Below are 25908 nucleotides of genomic sequence, written 5' to 3'. Positions count from 1 at the left end.
ATGGTTATGCATCTGATTTTTTTTCCACTAATTGTTTTTTTGACCAGTCACATCAGACCGTTTCACATCAGAGCTGATCTGATTGGTCAAAAGACCAATTAGTCTAAATAAGATCCGAATTGGGCCCACTATGGCTGCGTTTACACAGGCAGGCCAATTCTGATCTTTTGACCAATCAGCTCAGCTCTGATAAATAGCTGATGTCACAATTTATGTTGTGATTGGTCAAAAGTGGAAAAAATATCAGATTTGGGCTGCCTCTAAACGCAGCCTGTCATTAATTTGCTCTAAACACTTATTGGCTCGTCAGTAGGCCGAGGTTACTAGTGCATTTCACCCGCTCACATTTCTGTGCATAGCTGGTTGACGGAGGAGTCTCTGGGATCGAGCTGGACGTTGTGCGTAATTGTGGGGGCAGCTGAAGTAAGTTATTTTTTTACGAGTACAAATTAACCTTACATCATGGTTTGTTTAAACTTGTCAAAAACGTTCCCATTTTTCATCCATTTGTTTATACGTTTGTTTGCTTAATAGTAGTATCTGTTAGCGATTCAGCTATCAACCCAAACTAGCCAGCTAACCGTTCCAAACTTTACCAGGGGAAGTTACTTTGGATGTTGAGTAAATACACTAGGATAAATTGGATTTCAATATGCCCCTCGATTCTTTTCCTACTGTATTATTGATTGAATGTTTGTTCAATGTGTAACTCTGTATGTGTCGAACTGATTTGCTTTATCTTGGCCAGGTCGCAGTTGCAAATGAGAACTTATTCTCAACTAGCATACCTGGTTAAATAAAGGTGAAATAAAAAAATTATGGCAAGAACAGCTCAAATAAGCAAAGAGAAACAACAGTCCAAGACATTATGGTCAGTCAATCTGGACAATTAAGAGCTTTGAAGTTTCTTCAAGTGCAGTTGCACAAACATTCAAGCGCTATGAACTGGCTCTGAGGACAGCCACAGGAAAAGATCCAGAGTTAACTCTGCTGCGGAGGGTAAGTTAGTTACCAGCCTCAGATTGCTTCAGAGTTCAAGTAACCGACACATCTCAACATCAACTGTTCAGAGGAGCCTGCGTGACTCAGGTCTTCGTGGTCGAATTTCTTAGTGTGTGTGTATATGTAACAGTATAACTTTAAACCGTCCCCTCGCCCCGACGCGGGCGCGAACCAGGGACCCTCTGCGCGAACCAGGGACCCTCTGCACACATCGACAACAGTCACCCACGAAGCACGGTCGTTACCCATCGCTCCACAAAAGCCGCGGCCCTTGCAAAGCAAGGGGCAACACTACTTAAGTCTCAGAGCAAGTGACGTAACTGATTGAAATGCTACTAGCGCGTACCCGCTAACTAGCTAGCCATTTCACATCCGTTACATATACACGTTTTAAATTGAACCTTTATTTAACTAGTGAAGTCAGTTAAGAACAAATTCTTAGTTACAATGATGGCCTACACTGGCCAAACCCCGATGACGCTGGGCCAATTGTGCGCCGCCCTATGGTACTCCCAATGGCGGCCGGTTGTGACACAGCCTGAATTGCTGCAAATAAACAACTACTAAAGGACACCAATAAGAAGAAGAGACTTGCTTGGGCCAAGAAACATGAGCAATGGACATTAGACCGGTGGAAATCTGTCCTTTGGTCTGAGTCCACATTTGAGATTTTTTGTTCCAACTGCCATGTCTTTGTGAGATACAGAGTAGGTGAACGGATGATCTCCGCATGTGTGGTTCCCACCATGAAGCATGTAGGAGGTGTGATGTGGGGTTGCTTTGCTGGTGACCCTCAGTGATTTATTTAGATTAAGGCACACTTAACCAGCATGGCTACCACAGCATTCTGTAGTGATGCGCCATCCCATCTGGTTTGCGCTTAGTCCCACTATCATTTGTTTTTCAACAGGACAATGACCCAAAACGCACCTCCAGGCTGTGTAAGAGCTATTTGACCAAGAAGGAGAGTGATGGAGTGCTGCATCAGATGACCTGGCCTCCTCAATAATCCAACCTCAACCCAATTGAGATGGTTTGGGATGAGTACGACTGCAGAGTGAAGGAAATGCATCCAACAAGTGCGCAGCATATGTGGGAACTCCTTCAAGACTGTTGGAAAAGCTTTCCAGGTGAAGCTGGTTGGAAGAATGCCAAGAGTGTGCAAAGCTGTCATCAAGGCAAAGGGTGGCTACTTTGAAGTATCTCAAATAAAATATATTTTAATTTTACACTTTTTGGGTACTACATGTTTTTTTTTTCATAGTTTTGATGTCTTCACTAACATTCTACAATGTAGAAAATAGTAAAAATAAAAACCCTTGACTGAGCCATGGTATGACCATTGTAAAACAATTACAAATGTAAGCTTAGTATCAATACAGTATATAGTGGTAATATTTGATCTAGCTAAACTACAATTTGTCATGTAGGACTTTTCTAGCAGTTGAGCCCTGTCATTTGGAATTTCAACTTTGATATCAAAATAAAATCGTTTTGGTTGCGTACACATTTGCAGATGGTATCGCAGGGAAATGCTTATGTTTCTAGCGCCAACAGTGCAGTAATATCTAGCAACAAAACTAAAAGTTTCAAACACAAATTAAGATATCAGAAAGCGCCAGGTCCAGAATATAAATGGTGTACAGCAGTAGTTTATATAGGATGAGCCATGACTAGACTAGTTTATGCATGTTTGGAAAGTATTCAGACCCCTTGACTAAAATAATTGTTACGTTACAGCCTTAAACTAAAATTGATTACTTTGTTTTTCTTCAGTCTACATAAACCCCATAATTACAGATCCAAAAGTTTTTATACATTTTTCAAATGTATAATAAATATCATATTTTCATATACTCAGTACTTTAAAGCACCTTTGGCAGTGAATACTTCCTCGAGTCTTTGGTATTATGCTACAAGTTTTGCACACCTGTATTTGGGGATTTTCTTCTCTGCAGATCCCCTCAAGCGCTCCGGTTGGATGGGGAGCGTCACTACTCAGCTATTTTTTAGGTCTCTCCAGAGATGTTCGAGCGGGTTCAAGTCCACGATCTGGCTGAGCTTAAGGCCATTCAGAAACCTGTCCTGAAGCCACACCTGCATTGTCTTGGATGTGTGCTTAGGGTCGTCCAGGTGGAAGCTGAACATTTGCCCCAGTCTGAGGTCTTGAGCTCTCTAGAGCAGGTTTTCATCAAGGATCTCGCTTTGCTTTGTTCATCTTTGCCACGATCCTGACTAGTCTCCCTGTCCCTGCCACAGAAAAACATTACAGCATGATGCTGCCACCACCATGTTTCCTCCAGATGTGACGCTTGGCATTCAGACCAGAGAATTTTGTTTCTCATGGTCTGAGTCCTTTAGGTGCCTTTTGGCAAGCTGTCATTTGCCTTTTACTGAGGAGTGGCTTCGTCTGGCCACTCTACCATAAATTGCTGGAGTGCTGCAGAGATGGTTGTCCTTCTGAAAGCTTCTCCCATCTCCATAGGAACTCTAAGACCCAGAGGGTCACTGACAGTTCTAGTCACCTCCTTGACCAAGGCCCTTTGCCGATTGCGGAGTTTGGCTGGGTAGCCAGCACTAGGAAGAGTCTTGGTGGTTCTGAACTACTTCCATTTAAGAATGATGGAGGCCACTGTGTTCTTGTGCCTTTAATGCTGCAGAAATGTTTTTGTACCATGCGCCAGATCTGTGCCTCGACACAATCCTGTCTCTGAGCTCTTGACAATTCCTTCGACATCATGGCTTGGTTTTTGCTCTGACATACACTGTCAACTGTGTGTCTTTACAAATCCTGTCCAATCAATTGAATTTACCACCGGATGACTCCAAGTTGTAGAAACATCTCAAGAATGCTCAATGGAAACAGGATGCACAGGGGCTCAATTTCAAGTCGCTTAGCAAATTAATTGAATAATATCATGGGGTATTGTGTGTAGATTGAAGATTTTTATTTAATCGATTTTACAGTAAGGCTGTAACGTAACAATGTTGAAAGTCAAGGGGTCTGAATACTTTCCTAAGTTTAACCCACTATACAGTACCTATGTAAACAGGATTTAAGTTGACCTGTGTTAAATTACTTTGTGCATAGGGCAGCAGCCTCTAAGGTGCTAGGTTGAGTAACTGGGTGGTAGCCGGCTAGTGACATTGACTAAGTTCAGGGCAGGAGGCCTGTTAGTGATGGATTTTTAATTCTGATGGCCATGGGATGGAAGCTGTTTCAGTCCCAGCTTTGATGCACCTGTACTATCTCCACCCAGCTACCATCTAGAAGGCGAACAGGCCGTGGCTCTAGTGACTGAGGTCCTTGATGATCTTCTTGGCCTTCCTGTGACACCGGGTGCTGTAGATGTCCTGGAGTGCAGGCAGTGTGGCCCCAGTGATGCGTTGCGCTGACAATCATCCTCTGGAGAGCCCTGCGGTTGCAGGCACTGCAGTTGCTGTACCAGGTGGTGATACAGCCTGACAGAATTCTCTCGTTTGCAGTTATTCGGGGCCAAGCCGAATTTCTTCAGCCTCCTGAGGTTGAAGAGGTGCTGTTTTGCACCTTCACCAAGCTGTCAGTGTGGAGGGACCATTTTCAGGTCCTCAGTGATATGCATGCAGAGAAGCTTTTATAACCCTCTCCGCTGCGGCCCGTCGACGTGATTGGGTGTGCTGTCTCCTGTCGTCCACAATCAGCTCCTTCATTTTGTTGAGGGAGAGGTTATTTTCCTGGCACCACTCTGCAAGGGCTCAACTCCTCCCTTTAGGCTGTCTCGTCCATTGTTTGGTAATCAGGCTTACCACTGTTAGCGAACTTGATGATTGAGTTGAAGATGTGCGTAGCCATGCAGTCATGGGTGTACAGGAGGGGTCTGAGCATACACCCCTGTGGTGCCCCTGTGTTGATTATCAGCGCGGCGGTGTCATTGCCTACCTTCACCACCTGGGTTCGGCCCGTTAGGAAGTCTAGAACCCAGTTACACAGGGAGGGGTTTTAAGAGGGCCCTGAACTAAGTTGAACAGCATTCTCACAGGTATTCATCTTGTCCAGGTGAGAGAGGGCAGTGTGCAAATGGCGACTGCATCATCCGTGCATCTGTTGGGGGTGGTATGCAAATTGTAGTGGGTGTCAGGTAAGGTTGAGGCGATATAATTCTTAACTAGCCTTTCAAAGCATTTCCCTTTTTTAAATCTGTGATTGTCTGAAATCCGTGCCACATGCTTCTTGCGTCTGAGCTGCTGAAATGCCACTCCTTAGTACAGGGACAGTCATTTTGCCTCTGATTGCCTTACGGAGGTCGTAGTTGGTCTGTTTCTACACGTCCATGTTCCCAGTCACAGTGCCGACCTTGAATGCATTAATTTGCACGTTCAGATTTGCGTAAATGCTGCCCTCTATCCACAGATTTTGGTTTGGGTAATAGTCAGTAGGAACAACATCCTCAATGCGCTTCCTGATTTTAACCAAGTCTGTGTAAATATCGCTACTATTCCCAGAGGCGACCTGAACATTACCCAGTCCGCTTGATCAAAACGATCTTGGAGCATAGATTCTGATTGGTCAGACAAGTTGAACAGTCCTTACCACGGGTGCTTCCAGTTTAAGTTTCTGCATATAGGCAGGGAGGAGCAGGATGTAGGTGTGATCTGATTTGCCAAAGGGAGGGCGGGGGAGGACCTTGTAGCTAGGGCTGGGAATTGCCAGGGACCTTAAATGTCACAATACTTGGTGCCTTCAAAGTATTCATACCGCTCGACTTATTCCACATTTTGTTACAGCCTGTATTCTAAATGGCAAAAAAAAATGTTATTTATCTACACACAATACACCATAATGACAATGGGCAAAATCGTGACCTTTCAGGTAATTGTATGTGTGGGGTACAGAGATGAGGGAGTCATTCAAAATCATGTTAAACACTATTGCACACAGTGAGTCCAAGCAACTTATGTGACTTGTTAAGCAAATGTTTACTCCTGAAATTAAGGCTTGCCATAACAAAGGGGTTTAATGCTTATTCACTCAAGACATTTCAGCTTTAATTTTTTTAAATTAAATTGTAATAATGTCAAACATAATTCCACTTTCACATTGTGTGTAGGCCAGTGACGCCTCAATTGAATCTGTTTTAAAATCAGGCGGTAACACAAAATGTGAAGAAAATCAAGGGGTGTGATTACTTTCTGAATGCACTGTAGATGCTGAAATGTATCACGATAGGTTGGCATGCAGAGCAATGAGAGCCATGAAAAAACAAGTTTTGCTGAAAACAAATTGGCTTTATTTAAAAAGATGGAGAGCAAGCTATGAAGAGGAAAAATATAGCCAACTAATGCACCAGATATTGTCAAAAAAATGATATTCTCAAAATTAATATCGCTATGTAACTGCGTCAATGTATAGATAACTTCTTGTAGCCGTCCCAGAAGGGAGAGTAACAATGGTCAAGGATGTTCTCGCCGCGTATAGCACAGGAGATGTTGCTGGAATTTCTGGAGTGATTTCCTCATTCCCTTGCTTTTAAAGTCCCCAGCTACAATAAATCCGGCCTCAGGATATGTGGTTTCCGGTTTGTACACAGTCCAATGTAGTTCCTTGAGCGCAGTCGCATTGTCTGCTTGGGGGGAATATACACGGCAGTGACTAACCAAAAATTCTGGTCAGCATATGATTGAGGTATTCCAGTTCGGGAGAACAAAAGGACTTGAGTTTCTGTACGTTACCACAATCGCACCATGGTACTAGGTGCCAGGCGCACCGGTTTGCGTGTCAAGAACAGTGATGCTGCTGGGTGTTTCATGCTCAAGTTTCCTGTGTATCAAGAATGGCCCACCACCCAAAATACATCCAGCCAGTGGGCAAAAAGGGGCCATTGATTGATTAAAGGGGACAAAGAAGGCTGAAAAAATTGAAGCCAGACTGTTGCTCTGCACAGTCTTTGGCTATGACTAAAGACCCCTAAAAATAATGTACAACTTGTACCTTGAGCGAAATGAGGTATGCTAGCCGACGACCTTAGTTACTACTTTCAGCAAAAAAATAACAAGTTGCAGTGGGCTGATGAACAAAAACACTGGAGAATTGGAAAAACATTGCCTAGTCCGAGTCCCTTTTCCTACTGTATCACGTGGATGGGAAGACTAGGGTATGGAGAACAACATGAGTACACACATCCATCATTCTGCGTCTCAACATTACTTGCTGGTGACGGTATGTTTTGGGCCGCTTGATAGAAGTAGAGAAACGTTTGAATGCCATATGTGAACATTGCCAATCAGGTGCATCCCTTGGCAGCAGTGTATCCATCTGCAAACATTTAAAGAAAAATCAAGATAATGCCTCAAGGCTAGGATTATCTAGAAAGAATTCCACAAACATGACTGAATTCAGCTTCAGTGGCCTGTCCAGTCACCAGACCAAGCCAATTGAGCATCTGTGGGATGAGATTGAATTAGCTTTTTGGAGGAGATCCACAATAAGGCAATTTGACACCAGTGGGAAGCATTGGAGTCAACCTGGGCCAGCATCCCTGTGGAATATTTGACACCTTGTGGAGCCCATGCCCTGACGAATTGAGGCTGTCCTGAGGGCAAAAGGGGGTGCACTCAATATTAGGAAGGTGTTACTAATGTTTTGTACACGGTCAGAGCCATGATTCTGTAAAACAGTATGTTATATCATTTGATTAGTGGGGAAATGCCCCTACATGACTTGCATAGGAAATTGCTGCTTTCTGGGGGGGGGAAATATTGCCTAATAGTTTAGACTGAATTTAATTTACAGTTTTGATAGTTTGAGAAACCAAAGCACCTCTTTGCCCCCTTTAGTGTATGCAATCAATGATCTTCATTCATGGTTAGTGATTACACATTCGGTCCTTTGTTCGTCCTGTTGAATATGTGCTTGTGATGCCAGAGGCTGATTGGTAGAGACGGGTCCTATTGGTGCAACCGAACGGACTGATCTTGCTTTCTTATTTATGATCATTTGGGGATAGGAAGTAGATGGGGTGGGTGTTGGAGTCCTGATGGCACAGGTTGTTTTCACCTGAGGAGCAAAATGGCCGAGGAGACTTTTAATCGCAGAGGGCCCTTCATGATTCAAATCAACTGTCGAACTCATTCTGCTGGTTTGGCAGTAGAGTGGTCTGGTCACTAGAGGGTCTTTTGTAGGTGAGGCAGAATTTGACCCAAAGCTGAGGACCATTCACACAGACCCAATACCTGTATTTTGGTTACGGGAACTGTGAAAATACAGGAATCTTGACTCTGACTTTAGGTGGGCTTTAATATACTGCCATCACCCCTTTCAGCTATGAAAGGAAGCAGGCATTGTAAGTTAGTGGAATTTTGGTCCGTTTATGAAAGGGATAGGTTCCTAAGGACAACTTCTTGCATACAGTATTTTAGTTCACCCTGAACAGATACACGTTACTACAGATTATAAGATAAGCAAAAAAAGAAATGTCCTCTCACTGTCAACTGCATTTATTTTCAACAAACTGAACATGTGTAAATACTTGAATGAATGTAACAAGATTCAACAACTGCGATAACTGAACAAGTTCCACAGACATGTGACTAACAGAAATGGAGTAATGTGTCCCTGAACAAAGGGGGGGTCAAAATCAAGTAAGTCAGTATCTTGTGTGGCCACCAGCTGCATTAATTACTGCAGTGCATCTCCTCATGGACTGCACCAGATTTGCCAGTTCTTGCTGTAAGATGTTACCCCACTCTTCCACCAAGGCACCTGCAACTAGGGGTGGCCCTAGCCCTCACCCTCTGATCCAACAGGTCCCAGTGTAACGCTCATTTCTTCGATAAATGCGAATACGACCATCACTCCCGGTGAGACGAAACTGCGACTCGTAAGTGAAAAGCACTTTTTGCCAGTCCTGTCTGGTCCAGCGACAGTGGATTTGTACCCATCGGCAACGTTGTTGCCGGTGATGTCTGGTGAGGACCTGCCTTACAACAGGCCTACAAGCCCTCAGTCCAGTTACAGATGGATCTCAGCCTATTGCGGACAGTCTGAGCACTGATGGAAGGATTGTTTGTTCCTGGTGTAACTCAGGCAGTTGTTGCCATCCTGTCCCGCAGGTGGGACGTTAGGATGTACCACTGCGAGGACGATCAGCTGTCCGTCCTGTCCGTCTCCCTGTAGGGCCGTCTTAGGCGTCTCACAGTACGGACATTGCTATTTATTGCCCTGGCCACATCTGCTGTCCTCATGCCTCCTTGCAGCATGCCTAAGGCACATTCATGCAGATGAGCAGAGACACTGGGCATCTTTCTTTTGGTGTTTTTCAGAGTCAGTAGAAAGGCCTCTTTAGTGTCCTACATTTTCATAACTGTGACCTTAATTGCCTTCCGTCTGTAAGCTGTTAGTGTCTTAACGACCGTTCCACAGGTGCATGTTCATTTATTAATTGTTTATGGTTCATTGAACAAGCATGGGAAACAGTGTTCAAACCCTTTACAATGAAGATCTGTGAAGTTATTTGGATTTTTATGAATTCTTTGAAAGACAGGGTCATGAGAAATACTTTTTTTTTTGTTGCTGAGTTTATGTCCATGTTGATGGCATCAAAGTTCTCAGGACAAGTTACAGATGGATGCAAAACATGGATGCAATAGCATTACTCTAACACATTTCTGTAGTCAGTCTGCTGGATACTGTAAGAGTGGGAGGCATTTTCTCTTAACTGGGGAAGGGTTAACTGGCCCTTCAGCATTGTCTTGGGCCATTTGCTCTGTGGACCCAGGTGACAAAGTGCACAGAAGTTGGTGTGGGGCCTACACACGTTCTACTGCCTCATGAGCTGACTGGTTCTGGACTGCTATTCCCTCTCGCTCTAATGTACCAACCTCATTGACAGTGTTCCCTGTTTGTCTGTACAGAACCCACCTCTTGACTGACCACCTCGGATCATTTTCATCAAGATGGCAGGAAAGATTAGCTCCAAAGATGAGCTGGAGGAACTGAGAGAGGCGTTTAGCAAAGTTGGTGAGTAGGCTACATCTGATTTTAGTTGATTAGATTTTTTTTCTGCATTAGTATGGTCATTCATGAATGTTTTAATAATGTTACATTACACACCTAGGCTAATAGTCTACAGCTGCTACATTGTACAGTCCCTGACCTTTTAGTCATGTTAGCTTCTCCTTTTTTGTGTTTGGGAACCATCCCAGGGTTCCTAGAAACAAATTGTTGGCTGAATTTTAGTAAAGAAATTCATGATATGATTAAACTCCTGTCTACATTTGTAGACCTCGATGGCAATGGCTCCATCTGTGACTACGAGCTCCATGAGTTGTTCAAGGAGGCAAACCTTCCCCTGCCTGGCTACAAAGTCAGGGAGATCATCCAGAAGCTGGATCGCAACAAGGACAATGAGATCAGCTTTGACGAGTTTGTATCAGTGAGTCATGGGGGGGGGGGTGTTGAGAATTTCGCAGTAATCAATATCAGTAGTACTATTAAAATGAATGTAGCGTTGAACAAAAACACATGAAGTAGAAACGAGAACACGTGTGAGTAAGGAACCTATATATAGGTTAAATCCAGAGTGTCAATACCATATTTACAATGTGCAGGCAGGGATACTGGAGTGGTAGGGTTGTGCATGTGTTGTAAGGTGACTAGGCATCAGGATGTATGCTAAACAGAGTAGTAGTTCCACGGAGGGCTGAGTGTCAGGTTTTCGCTCCGCCCTTGTACTTAATTGATGACTTAATCACATTTAATAAAGAACTCTCACCTGGTTGTGTAGGTCTTAAATGAAAGGGATAACCTGCAGACACGAGGCCCTCCACTCCATGGAATAAGTTTGACACCCCTTGTGTGTAGAGCAGAGCTCTCCAACCCTGTTCCTGGAGAGCTACTGTTCTGTAGGTTTTTGCTTCAACCCTAATCTAGCACACCTGATTCTAATAATTAGATACTTGATTAACTGAATCAGGTTAGTTACAACTGGGGTTGGAGTGAAAACATTCAGGAAGGTAGCTCTTCAGGAAAAGGTTTGAATTGCCCTGGGGTAGTGTGCATAGACTGTGGACCATGCAGGTAGTCCATGTAGCTATTATGTTAGCTATTTAGCAGTCTTATTTCTCTCAACATTAATTTTAACTCCTAAACCTAAAATGGTCTTAACAAGTGAGGACTGGCAAAATGTCCTCACTTATCAATTTTAATTGATGACTTCTGGTACTCAGAAGTATAGTAAAATGTGTGTACGTACACACAGAAATTAGGTCAGAATAGCAGTGTGCCCTTTGTTTTGCCTGTGATGACATTAATTGATAGGCCTGTGCTAGTCTCCATGTTGAGTAATGACGTGACATCTTGCATCCCAAAATAAACAAATTCATCTAAGGCCATTTCTCATAGCTCAATGATGAGGAACTTTATTTTTTGGGGGAAATTATTTTTTTTAAAGCCTTTTTTTGAATGGGTTAGCATAGCCACAGTTATGTTATAACAGTATTTGTCAGAGGGGGTTGTGCTATTTTTACAGTTGCTATAATGGATTACATTTAGTTTTATGGTGCGATGAACATGAACCATATCCATTCATTGAAAGCAAAATTAAATCACAACAAAGGCATTATTTATAAAGGGAAATGCATACTATTGTGGTTACTATGGGCTACCTCTATCTACAGTGCATAAGCAATGTAAGCTAACTAGGGTTACACATTTTGGGGAATATTCAGAGGTGGATACTTTCCATGGGAATATATGCTAATAAATATTAATACCGTTTTAAATGTAAACTCAGCAAAAAAAACATCCCTTTTTCAGTACCCTGTCTTTCAAAGACAATTCGTAAAAATCCTAATAACTTCACAGATCTTCATTGTAAAGGGTTTAAACACTGTTTTCCATGCTTGTTCAATGAACCATATTCAATTAATGAACATACACATGTGGAACGGTCGTTAAGACACTTAACAGCTTACGGACGGTAGGCAATTAAGGTCACAGTTATGAAATCTTAGGACACTAAAGAGGCCTTTCTACTGACTCTGAAAAACACCAAAAGAAAGATGCCCAGGGTCCCTGGCTCATCTGTGTGAACGTGCCTTAGGCATGCAGCAAGGAGGACTGTAGATGTGGCCAGGGTAATACATTGCAATGTCCGTACTGGGAGATGCTTAAGACAGCGCTACAGGACAGACAGCTGATCATCCTCAGTGGCATACCACGTGTAACACTTGCACAGGATTGGTACATCCGAACATCACACCTGCGGGACAGGTACAGGATGGCAACAACTGCCCGAGTTACACCAGGAACGCACAATCCCTCCATCAGCTGAGAGGCTGGACTGAGGGCTTGTAGGCCTGTTGTCTGGTGAGGACCTGCCTTACATCACCGGCAACAACTATGGGCACAAACCCACCGTCGCTGGACCAGACAGGACTTGCAAAAAGTGCTCTTCACTGACGAGTCACGGTTTTGTCTCACCATGGGTGATGGTCGGATTCGCATTATAGTCGAAGGAATGCGCGTTACACCGTATCCTGTACTCTGGAGCGGGATCGATTTGGTGGTGGAGAGTCCGTCATGGTCTGGGGCGGTGTGTAACCGCATCATCGGACTGAGCTTGTCGTCATTGCAGGCAATCTCAACGCTATGCGTTACATCCTCCTCCCTCGTGCTACCCTTCCTGCGTGCTCATCCTGACATGACCCTCCAGCATGACAATGCCACCACGCACAGAACGAGCAGTATGGCTGATTTCCTGCAAGACAGGATTGTCAATGTTCTGCCATGGCCAGCGAAGAGCCCGGATCTCCTATTGAGCACGTCTGGGGACCCCCCCCCCCCCCCCCCCCCACACAAAAATATATCTGTGAAGTTGCAGGTGCCTTGGTGGAAGAGTGGAGTAACAGCTCACAGCAAGAACTGGCAAATCTGGGTCAGTCCATGAGGAGATGCACTGCAGTACTTAATGCAGCTGGTGGCCACACCAGATACTGACTGACTTTTGATTTTCAACCCTCACCGCCCCTTTGTTCAGGGACACATTCCAGTAATGTTAGTCACAAGTCTGTGGAACTTGTTCAGTTTGTCTCAGTTGTTGAATCTTATGTTCATACAAATATTTACACATGTTAAATTTGCTGAAAATAAACGCAGTTGACAGTAAGAATTTTCTTTTTGCTGAATTAAGATTTTTTACATTGGATATAATTATCATATGAAGACAAACATAAACATTTTACCTTATCATAAGTAGACATAATTGCAAATGATTAAATCCTTCCAATAGAAAACCCCCATTTAGTTACTAATTAAACTTTAATTAATTGAGTTGACTCAACATGGAATGATTTCACTGAACAACAAAAGGGAATATTGAATGATCCCCAATTATCCATCGCTTCTCCCAAAAAACCTTTTCAATATGCAACTGTAAAATGTTAGTCTAGAAACTAAAGCTTTGGTGGTCTTCCTCTCAGGCTTCCATGTCTTTTCCTTGGACCTCAATGTCCACCTCTTGAACATCAGACTCTGAGGCCTCATCTTCACTGTCACTTTCCAACCTTGTTGAGGATGGCTCATTGTCAGACTCAAAAAGCCTCAAATTTGCCTGGATGACCACCAATTCTTCAACCCTCGTATTGGTCAGCCTGTGTGTTCCCAAACAAGGACCAGTTGTGCTCTGAGGTGGCTGATTTTGGTAGGATTTGGAGGATGATGGCGGCAACGGGGGAAAGGGACACAGATCCACAGTCCCTTCCACCAGGTGACTGATGAGATGTTGGCACAACTGCCATATTGCATCTCCATCCCAAAGCCCTTGCTTGGAAGTGTACTTCGCCAGACTGCCAAGAATCTTGCCCTCATCCAGCGCAAGGTGATGACACCTTAGGCCTTGTTGATCTCTGCATTAAACAGGATGGTCTCTCCAGCATACTTGGGTTCCAACATGTATGCTGTGGCGTGTATGGGCTTCAGGCTGACGTCTTCAGGTTTCAGGCTGCTTACCACGAAATACGTCAGCCAGGAGGATGCTCTTGATGGGGCTCTATCGGCAGACTATGATATGGCCATTTCTTGGAGAGACCCCTTTCCCCGCCAGGAGACTGTCAAACATGATGACAACACCACCCCAACGGATGTTGCTGGGCAGCTTCAATGTGGTGCTCTTATTCTTCTCACTTTGCTTGGTGAGGTAGATTGCTGCTATAATTTGATGACCCTTCACATCCCTAACCATTTCCTTGGCCCTCTTGTAGAGAGGTCCTTGACTGCCTTGTCCAAGGTCCTTGACTGCCTTCAGCTCATCTGCAATGTAGAGACCGGTGTGTCTGTTGTCCCTGGTGTCTGTGCTCTTGTAGAATACTGGTTTAGGGTTGGAGATGTAGTTAATGAGTTCTTGCCCACGAACATTCGACCACCCTTCGGAGATGACTGCAATAGTCTGCTTTCTCTATGATTTGCTTGACCTTCACTTGAACTCTGCATCCAGCAAATGAGTAGATGGAGCATGTCTGGTTGGAAGGGTGTATGCTGGGTGAAGAACATTCAGAAATCTCTTTCAATACACATTGCCTGTGAGCATCAGAGGTGAGCCAGTTGCATACACAGCTCGAGCAAGACATTCAGCATTTCTCTGACCATTGAGTCAAACTTCTGATTCCAGGAGGACCGTGTGCTGTTGCTATTGATAAGGTCTGATTCATAATTTTCACCTCGAATAGAAGTAGAGGGACTTTTGTCAGAGGTTGTGAACGATGAAGGAACTTTCTGCACTTGCCCAGATGATTCTGCATCTGTTACATTTTTCACATGATTTGGCACAGTATTTGCAAATGTACACAGCTGTTCTGTCTACATTAGCTGCAGTGAAATGTCTCCACATCAGATGGTGACCATGGCATTTTCCTGTGAAGATTAGGGGAAAAATTTGTGTAAAAATACAATTCCATGTACAGATAAATGGTGAAGCAGTTAGATTAACAAACTCCTTTGTTAGATAAATGTTTTAAAATGAAACGTGTATGGAAACGGGTGAATTAACACCTCAGTTAGCAGGTTCAAGCAAGCTAAAACCCACATGGTGGCAGACTAACAGCAGAAATTGTTAAGTTAGACTTTTTTGAAACTCATTTTGCTGTAGGCTATTTACTAGTTAACAAAAAATCATGTCATATAAAATATATTCACCCCACCCAGCATTGTAATTCTAATTTACCAGAAAGCATGTAGTCCTTGGCGCAGAGTGTAGTAGTGTGGGCTCAATAGCATATCTATTGGTGTGCAAGATCTTGAGCATCAGCTGTACATGTGACGGAAGAATGCACTGTGCATGCATAGGGTTACAATTCCATTGAATTGGGGATAGTTTTTTATTTTTTTATTTTTTATTTTTATAAATTTTATCCCCTTTTCCCCCCAATTTTCATGGTATCCAATCGCTAGTAATTACTATCTTGTCTCATCGCTACAACTCCCGTACGGGCTCGGGAGAGACGAAGGTCGAAAGCCATGCGTCCTCCGAGGCACAACCCAACCAAGCCGCACTGCTTCTTTAACACAGCGCGCCTCCAACCCGGAAGCCAGCCGCACCAATGTGTCGGAGGAAACACCGTGCACCTGGCCCCCATGGTTAGCGCGCACTGCGCCCGCCACAGGAGTCACTGGAGCGCGATGAGACAAGGAAATCCCTACCGGCCAAACCCTCCCTAACCCGGACGACGCTAGCCCAATTGTGCGTCGCCCCACGGACCTCCCGGTCGCGGCCGGCTGCGACAGAGCCTGGGGGCGAACCCAGAGACTCTGGTGGCGCAGTTAGCACTGCGATGCAGTGCCCTAGACCACTGCGCCACCCGGGAGGCCCTGAATTGGGGATAGTTTAACCAAAATATGCCGCAAGACCTAGAATTGCCTTGTTTATCCCATAAAATAGGTTCACTGTTGTAAGCCAACTGATTTTTATTTAAGCCTAGGAATTTTGATTAACTTCTAATGGAAAATGTCCCTAATGCTACATGATCCGATGTTTGTGGTGTACACTTAATGTCACTCAATTCCAGACTGAGTAGCTGGTGGTGACTACTGAGACCAGCAGGTGTCTGGTCAGCGACTTGAGATGTTGGGGCCTGTGAAAACAAACGTTGATTTACTTGACTCAACTTTGGCTCCTGTATAGATTTTAGGCCATTGACAAATGTCTTTCTAACCCAGCCTACACCCCCCTCGCATCCTTATTTCCAAAAACTTTCCCCCTGGCCATTCAGCATACAGTATCCCAAATGTCGACTTCTTACAAAGGAGGATCAAATGTTTGGTATACAGGGGCACTTAGCTTCCTGGTAAACACTGGTGTTTTTTTTACCATATGGCCTCTCCCCAGTGAGAACCTTACTGAATAGAATTGCAGCTTACAGAATTTGTTTTGACTCGTGCAACTGACTCGATGACACAATTCCTTTTTATACAGATTTCTCTTGTAGTAATCCTCATTGACTGAGCATAACGTAATCATAACTGTATTAAGAGCTTGAGGTAAGTCTTGGCTTGTGGGAGGTTAATGCTGCTACACCTGTATTGCTTATTTGGGGTTTTAGGCTGGGTTTCTGTACAGCACTTTGAGTTATCAGCTGATCTAAGGGCTATATAAATAAATTTGATTTTAAATGCACTTTGCCCTCTCTTCTGCAGATATTCCAGGAGTTGAAGAGCAGTGACATTGCCAAAAGCTTTCGGAAGGTCATTAACAGGAAGGAGGGGATCCTGGCCATAGGGGGGACATCTACGCAGTCCAGCGAGGGAACGCAACACTCCTTCTCTGGTGAGCTGCTCACAGCATCTCCTACCCCTTCTGTCATTGCATTACAGTATGTTGTATTGCGTATATGTAGGGTATTTGCTTTAATCTAGGGGAACCTTACTCGTGAGTTTAGGTAGATGCCCTGTCTCTAATTTCATAGTGTATTGATTAGTCAATCGACAATAACTGGGTTTCTGGGATGTCATAGAAAAGATTATTCCTGTGTAGTGACAAACCATGTGTATGAAGCAGTGGATGCTCCTCAGATGAGGAAGGGGAGGTAAATTCTGGGTGAATTTCATAAAAATAGTGAATATTACAGCTATAATTCTTTGGGGATAACTATATTTTAAATATATTCATCACCAAATCATTGATTAAAACAGTTTTGCAATGATGGTCTACAGTAGCCTCAACACTCTGTAGGGTAGCACCACGGTGTAGCTGGAGGACAGATGGTTTCCGTCCTCCTCTGGGTATATTGACTTCAATACAAAACCTAGTAGGCTCTTGGTTCTCACCCCCTTCTACAGACTTACACAATAATTGACAACTTCCGGAGGTTGGAGGACATCCTATCATTGCTTTTGCAGCTTTAACTGACATTTTGTCCAGCCAATCAGGATCAGATAATTAATCTAGTACTAAAAGCACAAGCTACAGTTGGCAGCGCATATAATGTGGTGAGTAGTTGTCTGAGACGATAGTTGAACAGTTTTGAAAGAATACATTTCTTCAGAAATGGAAGAGCTAGTTAGTTTAGCCTACTCAAACACTTGACTGAGGGCTCCTGTGTTAGCTAGCTGGCTGTTATTCAACACCGGAATTTTTCCAAGGTAAGAATTTGGTTTTATTAATTTATTGCCACCGCGGCCCACCGGTGTGACTGCTAAAGTGTTTTGCTGACTGTACTGCATGATTTGTAGCGGGTTTACTAATGCGTTATATTACCAATGTTGACTATGACGTTGTGTGGTGACAACTACGTAGGCTGTCTAGCTGTTATGATATTTGGTTTAAAAAGGTTTTCACCTGGTCAGACAGCTGAGGTCCACAAGCGACGGGAAAAGGTGAGGAGGAATTACAACAAGCAAACTGATCATGCTGTTTGTGTGGCTATGAAAGTGAACTGCATTTGTGTGATCAGGGGTGTATTCATTCTGCAGCTTCTGTTAAAGTTTCTTAAATGGAATGGAGATAAACATACCTGAATTTGTCCAATAGAAACTCTCGTTTTCAACTGTACTAATGATTATGCCCTAGATCAGCTAGATGCAGGACGATGTTGAATGTGTCACTGTCACCCTGATTACTAAACATTACATGCACATGTTGAGTTTTAACTTTCATTCATAGGCTAGGTTGTAGCAACCTCATGATGGGTATAGGGAAATTCGAGTATCATGTAGTAGGTTAAATCTATTGACGTTACCTTGAGCTGGGTGAATGGAATTGAATTTTTTTTATTTAACTTTTAACCAGGTAGGCTAGTTGAGAATAAATTCTCTGTAGCAACTGCAACCTGGCCAAGATAAAGCAAAGCAGTTCGACACATAACAGAGTTACACATGGAATAAGCAATCTATAAACAGCATGTGGAAATGAGGTAAGGGAGTTAAGGCAATACATAGGCCATGGTGGCTGTTAAGTTCATGTTTTAAGTATCCCTATATTTCTGTTATTACGGGGCTATCACTCAGTCAAGAGTGAGCATGCGCAGGAAGTCTGGTGGTTGATGGACCTAGCCTTGAGTGTAATGGCTACCTTGTAGTGTGTTCATATAGTATAGTAAACGTTGTTAAACTGGAACCTTGTCGTTGTGTCATTTCGAATTAAGTGGCAAAGTAATTACAATATAGTAATTAAACACTGGAATGGTAGAATGTGCAAGTAGAGATACTGGGGAGCAAAATAAATAAATACAGTATGGGGATGAGGTAGATTGGATGGGCTATTTACAGATGTGATTTGTGAGTTGCTCTGACAGCTGGCACTTAAAGCTAGTGAGGGAGGTAAGTCTCCAGCTTCTGAGGTTTTTGCAGTTCGTGCCAGTCATTGGCAGCAGAGAACTGGAAGGAAAGGCGGCCAAAGGAAGAATTGGCTTTGGGGCTGACCAGTTTGATACACCTGCTGGAGCGCGTGCTACAGGTGGGTGCTGCTATGGTGAGCTGAGATGAGGCGGGGCTTTACCTAGCGCAGACTTGTAGATGACCTGGTGCCAGTGGGTTTGGCGACGACTATGAAGCGAGGGCCAGCCAACGAGAGTATACAGGTCGCAGTGGTGGGTAGTATATGGGGCTTTGATAAAACGGATGGCACTGTGACTGCATCTAATTTGCTGAGTACAGTGTTGGAGGCTATTTTGTAAATGACATTGAAGTCGAGGAGCAGTAGGATAGTCAGTTTTACGAGGGTATGTTTGGCAGCATGAGTGAAGGATGCTTTGTTGCGAAATAGGAAGCCGATTCTAGATTTAATTTTGTATTGGACATGTTTAATGTGAGTCTGGAGAGTTTACAGTCTAACCAGACACCTAGGTATTTGTAGTTGTCTACATATTCTAAGTCAGAACCGTCCAGAGTAGTGATGCTGGGCGGGCAGGTGCGGGCAGCGATCGGTTGAAGAGCATGCATTTAGTTTTACTTGTATTTAGTTTTACTTGCATGGCATTGAAGCTTGTCTGGAGGTTAGTTAATACAGTGTCCAAAGAAGGGCCAAAGGTATACAGAATGGTGTCGTCTGCATAGAGGTGGATCAAAGAATCACCAGTAGCGAGAGCAACATCATTGACGTATACATAAGAGTGGGCCCGAGAATTGAACCCTGTGGCACCCCCACAGACTGCCAGAGGTTCGGACAACAGGCCCTCCGATTTGACACACTGAACTCTATCTGCTAAGTAGTTGGTGAACCAGGCGAGGCAGTCATTTGAGAAACCATGGCTGTTGAGTCTGCCGATAAGAATGTTGTGATTGACAGAGTCGAAAGCCTTAGCCAGGTCGATGAATACCGATGGTGGTTATGATATCGTTTAGGACCTTGAGGTGCACCCATGACCAGCTCTGAAATGATCGGCAATGAACAGCCAACTGACATTTACTCCTGAGGTGCTGACTTGCGGCACCCTCGACAACTACTGTGATTATTATTATTTGACCATACTGGTCATTTATGAACATTTGAACATCTTGGCCATGTTCTGTTATAATCTCCACCCGGCACAGCCAGAGGACTGGCCACCCCTCATAGCCTGGTTTCTTCCTAGGTTTTGGCCTTTCTAGGGAGTTTTTCCTAGCCACCGTTCTTCTACACCTGCATTGTTTGGTGTTTTAGGCTGGGTTTCTGTACAGCACTTTGAGATATCAGCTGATGTAAGAATGGCTATATAAGTACATTTGATTTGAGTGGTGGTGGTTTGACCGCAAGCCGGTTACGGATGCAGGCAATGAGGCATTGATCGCTGAGATCTTGGTTGAAGACAGCAGAGTTGTATTTGGAGGGCAAGTTGGTTAGGATGATATCTGAGGGTGCCCGTGTTTTACGGATTTGTGGTTGTATCTGGTGGGTTCATTGATAACGTGTGAGATTGAGGGCATCTAGCTTAGATTGTAGGATGGCCGGGGTGTTAAGCATGTCGCGTTTTAGGTCACCAAGCAGCACGAGCTCTGAAGATAGCTGGGGGCAGAGGGTGGTCTATAGCAAGCGGGAACAGTGAGAGACTTGTTTCTGGAAAGATCAATCTTTAAAAGTAGAAGTTCAAAATATTTGGGTACAGACCTGGATAGTAAGACAGAGTTCTATCTCTGCAGTAGATTGCAATACTGCCCCTCTGGCAGTTCTATCTTGTTGGAAAATGTTATAGTTAGGGGTGGACATTTTCAGAGGTTTTGGTGGACTTCCTAAGCCAGGATTCAAACACGGCTAGGACATCCGGGTTGGCCAAGTGTGCTAAAACGGTGAATAAAACAAACTTAGGGAGGAGGCTTCTAATGTTAACATGCATGAAACCTAGGCTTTTATGGTTATTGAAGTCAACAAATGAGAGCACCTGTGGCCTGGATTAACCTCTAAATCACCGAAGTAGGATGAGGGTAAGGCTAACAGGACTGGTCGTTTAGTGCGTTCAGAGCAGAGAGTAAAAGGAGCAGGTTTCTGGGCATGAGAGAATAGATTCAAGGCATAATGTACAGACAGAGGTATGGTAGGATGTGAGTACATTGGAGGTAAACCTAGGCATTGAGCAATGATGAGAGAGATATTGTCTCTAGAGATGTTTATACCAGGTAATGTCACTGCATGTGTGGGAGGTGGAACTAAATGGTAGGTTAAGGCATATTGAGCAGGGCTGGAGGCTCTACAGTGAAATAAGACAATCACTAACCAGGACAGTAATGGACAAGGCATATTAATATTAGGGAGGGTCATGCGTAGCCGGGTGATCAATAGGGGTCCAGTGAGTGGTTGGGCTGGTTGGAAACACGGCGATTCAGACAGCTAGCAGGCCGGGGCTACAAGCTAGCAGGCCGGGGCTGAATGAGTCATCCAATATACTGTATTTGAAATGATAAAATGTTTTATCGTCCACCGTCATTTTAAACGGCACCGACCGCCACGGTTATAACGTGGTGCTAGTTGTTGGCTTGGTGTTTCTCTGTGCTGTCCTATGCAGAGGAGGAACGGTACGCGTTTGTCAACTGGATCAACACAGCGCTGGAGAATGACCCTGACTGCAAGCACGTCCTGCCCATGGACCCCAACTCAGACTCCCTCTTCAAGGCCCTGGGAGACGGCATCGTTCTCTGGTGAGACCATAGATTTATATTATTGTGTTCTGTATAATTCCTGCCCTTCAAGCCTTACAGCCCCTAACACAGCTATTTTTCCTTACACGTGGTGGTTTGAAATGGGGCATACCTGTCTTCCAACATTAGGTCCCCTCATAAACCAGCTGTTTGTGCTCCTGTAGTAAAATGATCAACTTGTCGGTGCCAGACACGATTGACGAGAGGACCATAAACAAGACAAAACTGACACCGTTCACAATACAGGTCTTTACAAACTCAACCAAACTGGTCATATACTGTAGTTGACTGAGTGATTGTTAGATCTAGTCATTCCACCCCATGCTATTGTAAATATATAATTACTGTCATCTGTTTTAATTTACATATGTGGGAGGCCTTGTTTCTCTTTTGTGAACGGTATTTCAAAACGGTCTCTGTTTCTGTTCGTCCTACAGGAGAATCTGAACCTTGCTCTGAACTCGGCATCTGCCATTGGCTGCCATGTGGTGAACATCGGGGCTCTGGACCTTAGGGAGGGGAAGCCCCACCTGGTGCTGGGCCTGCTGTGGCAAATCATCAAGATCGGCCTGTTCGCTGACATCGAGCTCAGCAGGAATGAAGGTGAGGGACTTTCACAGCACTATCACATCTTTGGCGACTCATGAACCTGGTATTTAACCATGTTATTCCTCGTCACGGTACATTGACCTATTACAAGGATCAAAGGTGTCTTTCCTTTTATGTCACAACATTGATGTCGCGGTAGTCTGTCCTCAGTGTTGGAGTTTCTTTCTTTTTTCTGTCTGAAGACCTCTGGTCAGTGAGTTGCGGTGATGTAGCTGACTATGTCCTGTGACCCTGTCTCCTTCAGCCCTGGCTGCTCTGCTGAAGAATGGAGAGACCTTGGAGGACTTGATGAAGCTGTCTCCAGAGGAGCTGCTGCTGCGCTGGGCTAACTTCCACCTGGAGAACGCTGGCTGGGAGAAAATCAGTAACTTCAGCTTGGACATCAAGGTATGGATGTGTAAAATCCATGTACAGTAACTTCAATGTAATTACACCCCTTGACTTTTTTCACATTTTGTCATCACAAAGTGAAATTAAAATTGATTTAATTGTCTTTTTTTGTCAATGATCTACATATTCTCTCAGGTGGAAGAAAATAATCTTGATTAGATAAGTATTCAACCACCTGAGTAAGTACATGTTAAAATCACCTTTGGCAGCTATTACAGCTATGAGTCATTCTGGGTTAGTATCTGAGCTTTCCACACCTGGATTGTGCAAATTCTTCAAGCTTAGTCAAATTGGGTGTTGATCATTGCAAGACAAAGATTTTCTACCAGATTTCATTCAAAACTGTTAGGTTATTGTCCTGCTGAAAGGTAAATTCATCTCCCAGTGTCTGGTGGAAAGCAGACTGAAGCAGATTTTCCTCTAGAATTTTGACCGGTGCTTAGCTCCATTATGTTTTATTTTTTATTTTATTTTTATCCTGAAACACCCCAGTCCTTAACAGTTACAAGTATACCCATAACATGATGCCGCCACCACTATGCTTAAATTATGGAGCGTGGTACTCGATAATGTATTGGATTTGCCCCATAACTTTTTATTTGGCACAAAGTGACTTGCTCAGTCACATTTTCTGCAGTATTACTTTAGTGCCCTGTTGCAAACAAATGAATTTATGATTTTTTATTCTGTGCAGCTTAGTTTCCTTTTCACTCTGTTAATTTGGCTAGTATTGTGTAGTAACTACAATGTTGATCCAGCCTCAGTTTTCTCCTACCATTAAATTGTAACTGTTTTTGTCACCATTGGCCTCATGTTGAAATTCCTGAGCAGTTTCCTTCCTCTCCGGCAACCGAGTTAGGAAGCACGTCTGTATTGACTGGGTGTATTGATACATCATCCAAAGTGTAAAACGTTGACCATGCTCAAGGGCATAGTCAATGTCTGCTACCAATAGGTGCCTTTTGTGAGGCATTGGAAAACCTTTTTGTGGTTGAATATATTTTTGATATTCACTGCTCGACTGAGGGCCCTTACAATTATCTGTATGTGTGGGGTACAGAGATGAGGTAATCATTCAAAACTCATGTTAAACACTATTGCACAAAGAGTGAGTCCATGCAACTTATGTGACTTAAGCAAATTGTTACACCTAAACTTATTTAGGCTTGTATACTTATTGGCTCAAGGTTTTTTAATTTGTGTAAATGTCAAAAAACAATTACATTTTGGTATTATGGGGTATTGCCAGTGACAAATCTCAATTTAATCAATTTTAAATTCAGGCTGTTATGCCACAAAATGTGTAAGAAGTCAAGGGGTGTGAATACTTTGAGTGCACTGTGTTTATGATTCATGTCCACTGTTTCTATTTGGTTAATTAAGGTAAAGTGTAATACTATTCTTGTCTTCACAATGAAGTGTTGGAACAATAGCTAAATAAAATAATGATGAATGTGCCTCAAACAGGGCTTTATCCAAATCTGGACTTTTAACTGTTCGCTTTGAAAGAATAGAAGATTATTTGTTAAGTTTTATATATTATGCCTGTGCTTTGATTTATTTCTGACTCTTTTCTTTAGCGGACAGACCTTTCAACCTGTAAAGGTACTTCATAGATCAACTTCCTTACTGTATAGGAATTGACAATAGCTTCATGTGTCAAGGTCATTGTACTGTAATATTTTCTGTCATGGTCATTGCATACCTGTCCATTTGTGTTCCCATGTGGCCTGCACAACCTTGTATCCCAGTGTGCTTGTTTCTTTCTTTCCAATGCTGAGATTGAAACAAGATTTCTGTTTCAGGACTCCAGAGCCTATTTCCACCTCCTCATCCAAATCTCCCCCAAATGCACAGAGGAAGACCAGCCACACACAGACATCAGCATGGCAGGCTTCAGTGTAAGCACTTTTACGGCGAATATACAAATTCCATACACAGATAACATGGCTAAGAAAATTCAGAAGGGATACATGAAATGTGTCATTAGCATGAACCTGTGGTGTCTGTCCTGTAGGAGAAGGATGACCTGAAGAGGGCAGAGAACATGCTTCAGTATGCTGACAGGCTGGACTGTCGCCAGTTTGTCACACCAGCCGACGTAGTCTCTGGCAACCCCAAACTCAACTTGGCCTTTGTGGCCAATCTCTTCAACAAGTACCCGTCTCTCACCAAGCCTGAGGGAGAGGGCATTGACTGGGGCCTGCTGGAAGGTGGGTGCTGAGCTAGTCTGTTGGTCATGAGGTTGCTGTGTGATTTCTGTTCAGTATACATTGTACGCCCCTAGACCTTAAAATGACTCCACAGCTCTATTTTCTATTTAGGTGAGACACGAGAAGAGGGAACATTCCGGAACTGGATGAATTCCCTGGGCGTGAACCCACATGTCAATCATCTGTATGGGTATGTACCAAATTCAACTAATGACTTACATGGGAAATTAAAACGCCAATGACATACTGCTGATAACATGCTCCCTACCAGTGGTGTTCATACACAGGGTAACGTTTCTTTGGCTTTATTATCAATGAGTAACCTAAATAACTAGCTTTACTCTATAGAGACCTAGCAGACGCCTTGGTCATCCTTCAGCTTTATGAAAAGATAAAAGTACCTGTCGACTGGACCAACAAAGTCAACAAGCCACCATATCCCAAGATTGGAACAAACATGAAAAAGGTTAACTATTGTCAAATAAAATCTATTTTCCTCCATTTATTTTTACTTTGAAAGAATGCTAAATAATACTGCAGAATTGACTGTTCAACTATTCAGAAGCTCATAGACCAAAAGACCACAGCATCAATTCCAGTTCTGGAGAGGGACTAATGTTTTTCTCTTGATTCCTACTGTGTTTTGTCTGCGCTCAGTTGGAGAACTGCAACTATGCAGTGGATCTGGGGAAGATGTCGGCCAAGTTTTCTCTGGTTGGCATTGGTGGGCAGGACCTGAGCGATGGCAACACCACCCTGACGCTGGCTCTGCTGTGGCAGCTCATGAGGAGGTGAGTCTTGGCACATGCTTAGATCAATATGTAACATACCTTTTTATAGCCAGGGATAAAATATGTAGTTCCTATTTTTGGCTGTTTATGGAAAAACAAAAGAGCACAGGTAAAATAAAGATCAAGGGTGAGGGCTGAAAGGAACTTTTTACCCCAATTGTCTTTTCGTCAGTCATATACTGTCAAATATTTTGGCAATCTTATGTGTCCTGAAACCAAAAATATGCTGCTCCAATTTAACTTTGCATTGTTACTTCAATACCCAGAAGTTGTTATTTTATCATTTGTCCAGCTAGGCATGGTTATGGGCTGAAGTAGGTGGTGCGTG

At 43.5% G+C, this 25908-nt stretch overlaps 1 protein-coding gene across 1 annotated transcript in view; it reads left to right on the top strand.

Moving 5' to 3' along the window:
* The first annotated feature begins 298 nt into the window (after positions 1 to 298).
* LOC129816034 (plastin-3-like) overlaps positions 299 to 25908 on the top strand; it is a 30793-nt gene continuing 5183 nt past the window's right edge. Inside the window, exons 1-13 of the mRNA XM_055870223.1 lie at positions 299 to 423; positions 9892 to 9997; positions 10261 to 10412; positions 16667 to 16796; positions 21445 to 21577; positions 21742 to 21823; positions 22015 to 22180; positions 22431 to 22573; positions 24382 to 24477; positions 24594 to 24789; positions 24901 to 24979; positions 25138 to 25255; positions 25447 to 25580. Of these exons, the coding sequence (XP_055726198.1) occupies positions 9934 to 9997; positions 10261 to 10412; positions 16667 to 16796; positions 21445 to 21577; positions 21742 to 21823; positions 22015 to 22180; positions 22431 to 22573; positions 24382 to 24477; positions 24594 to 24789; positions 24901 to 24979; positions 25138 to 25255; positions 25447 to 25580 (1493 nt within the window). The 5' untranslated portion in view covers positions 299 to 423; positions 9892 to 9933. The remainder of the gene's footprint in view (positions 424 to 9891; positions 9998 to 10260; positions 10413 to 16666; positions 16797 to 21444; positions 21578 to 21741; positions 21824 to 22014; positions 22181 to 22430; positions 22574 to 24381; positions 24478 to 24593; positions 24790 to 24900; positions 24980 to 25137; positions 25256 to 25446; positions 25581 to 25908) is intronic.

Source organism: Salvelinus fontinalis, chromosome 2, assembly GCF_029448725.1.
Source record: "Salvelinus fontinalis isolate EN_2023a chromosome 2, ASM2944872v1, whole genome shotgun sequence".
Taxonomy (NCBI): Eukaryota; Metazoa; Chordata; class Actinopteri; order Salmoniformes; family Salmonidae; genus Salvelinus; species Salvelinus fontinalis.
Note: the sequence above shows the minus strand (reverse complement) of the source record. Positions and strands in the feature narration are given on the sequence as shown.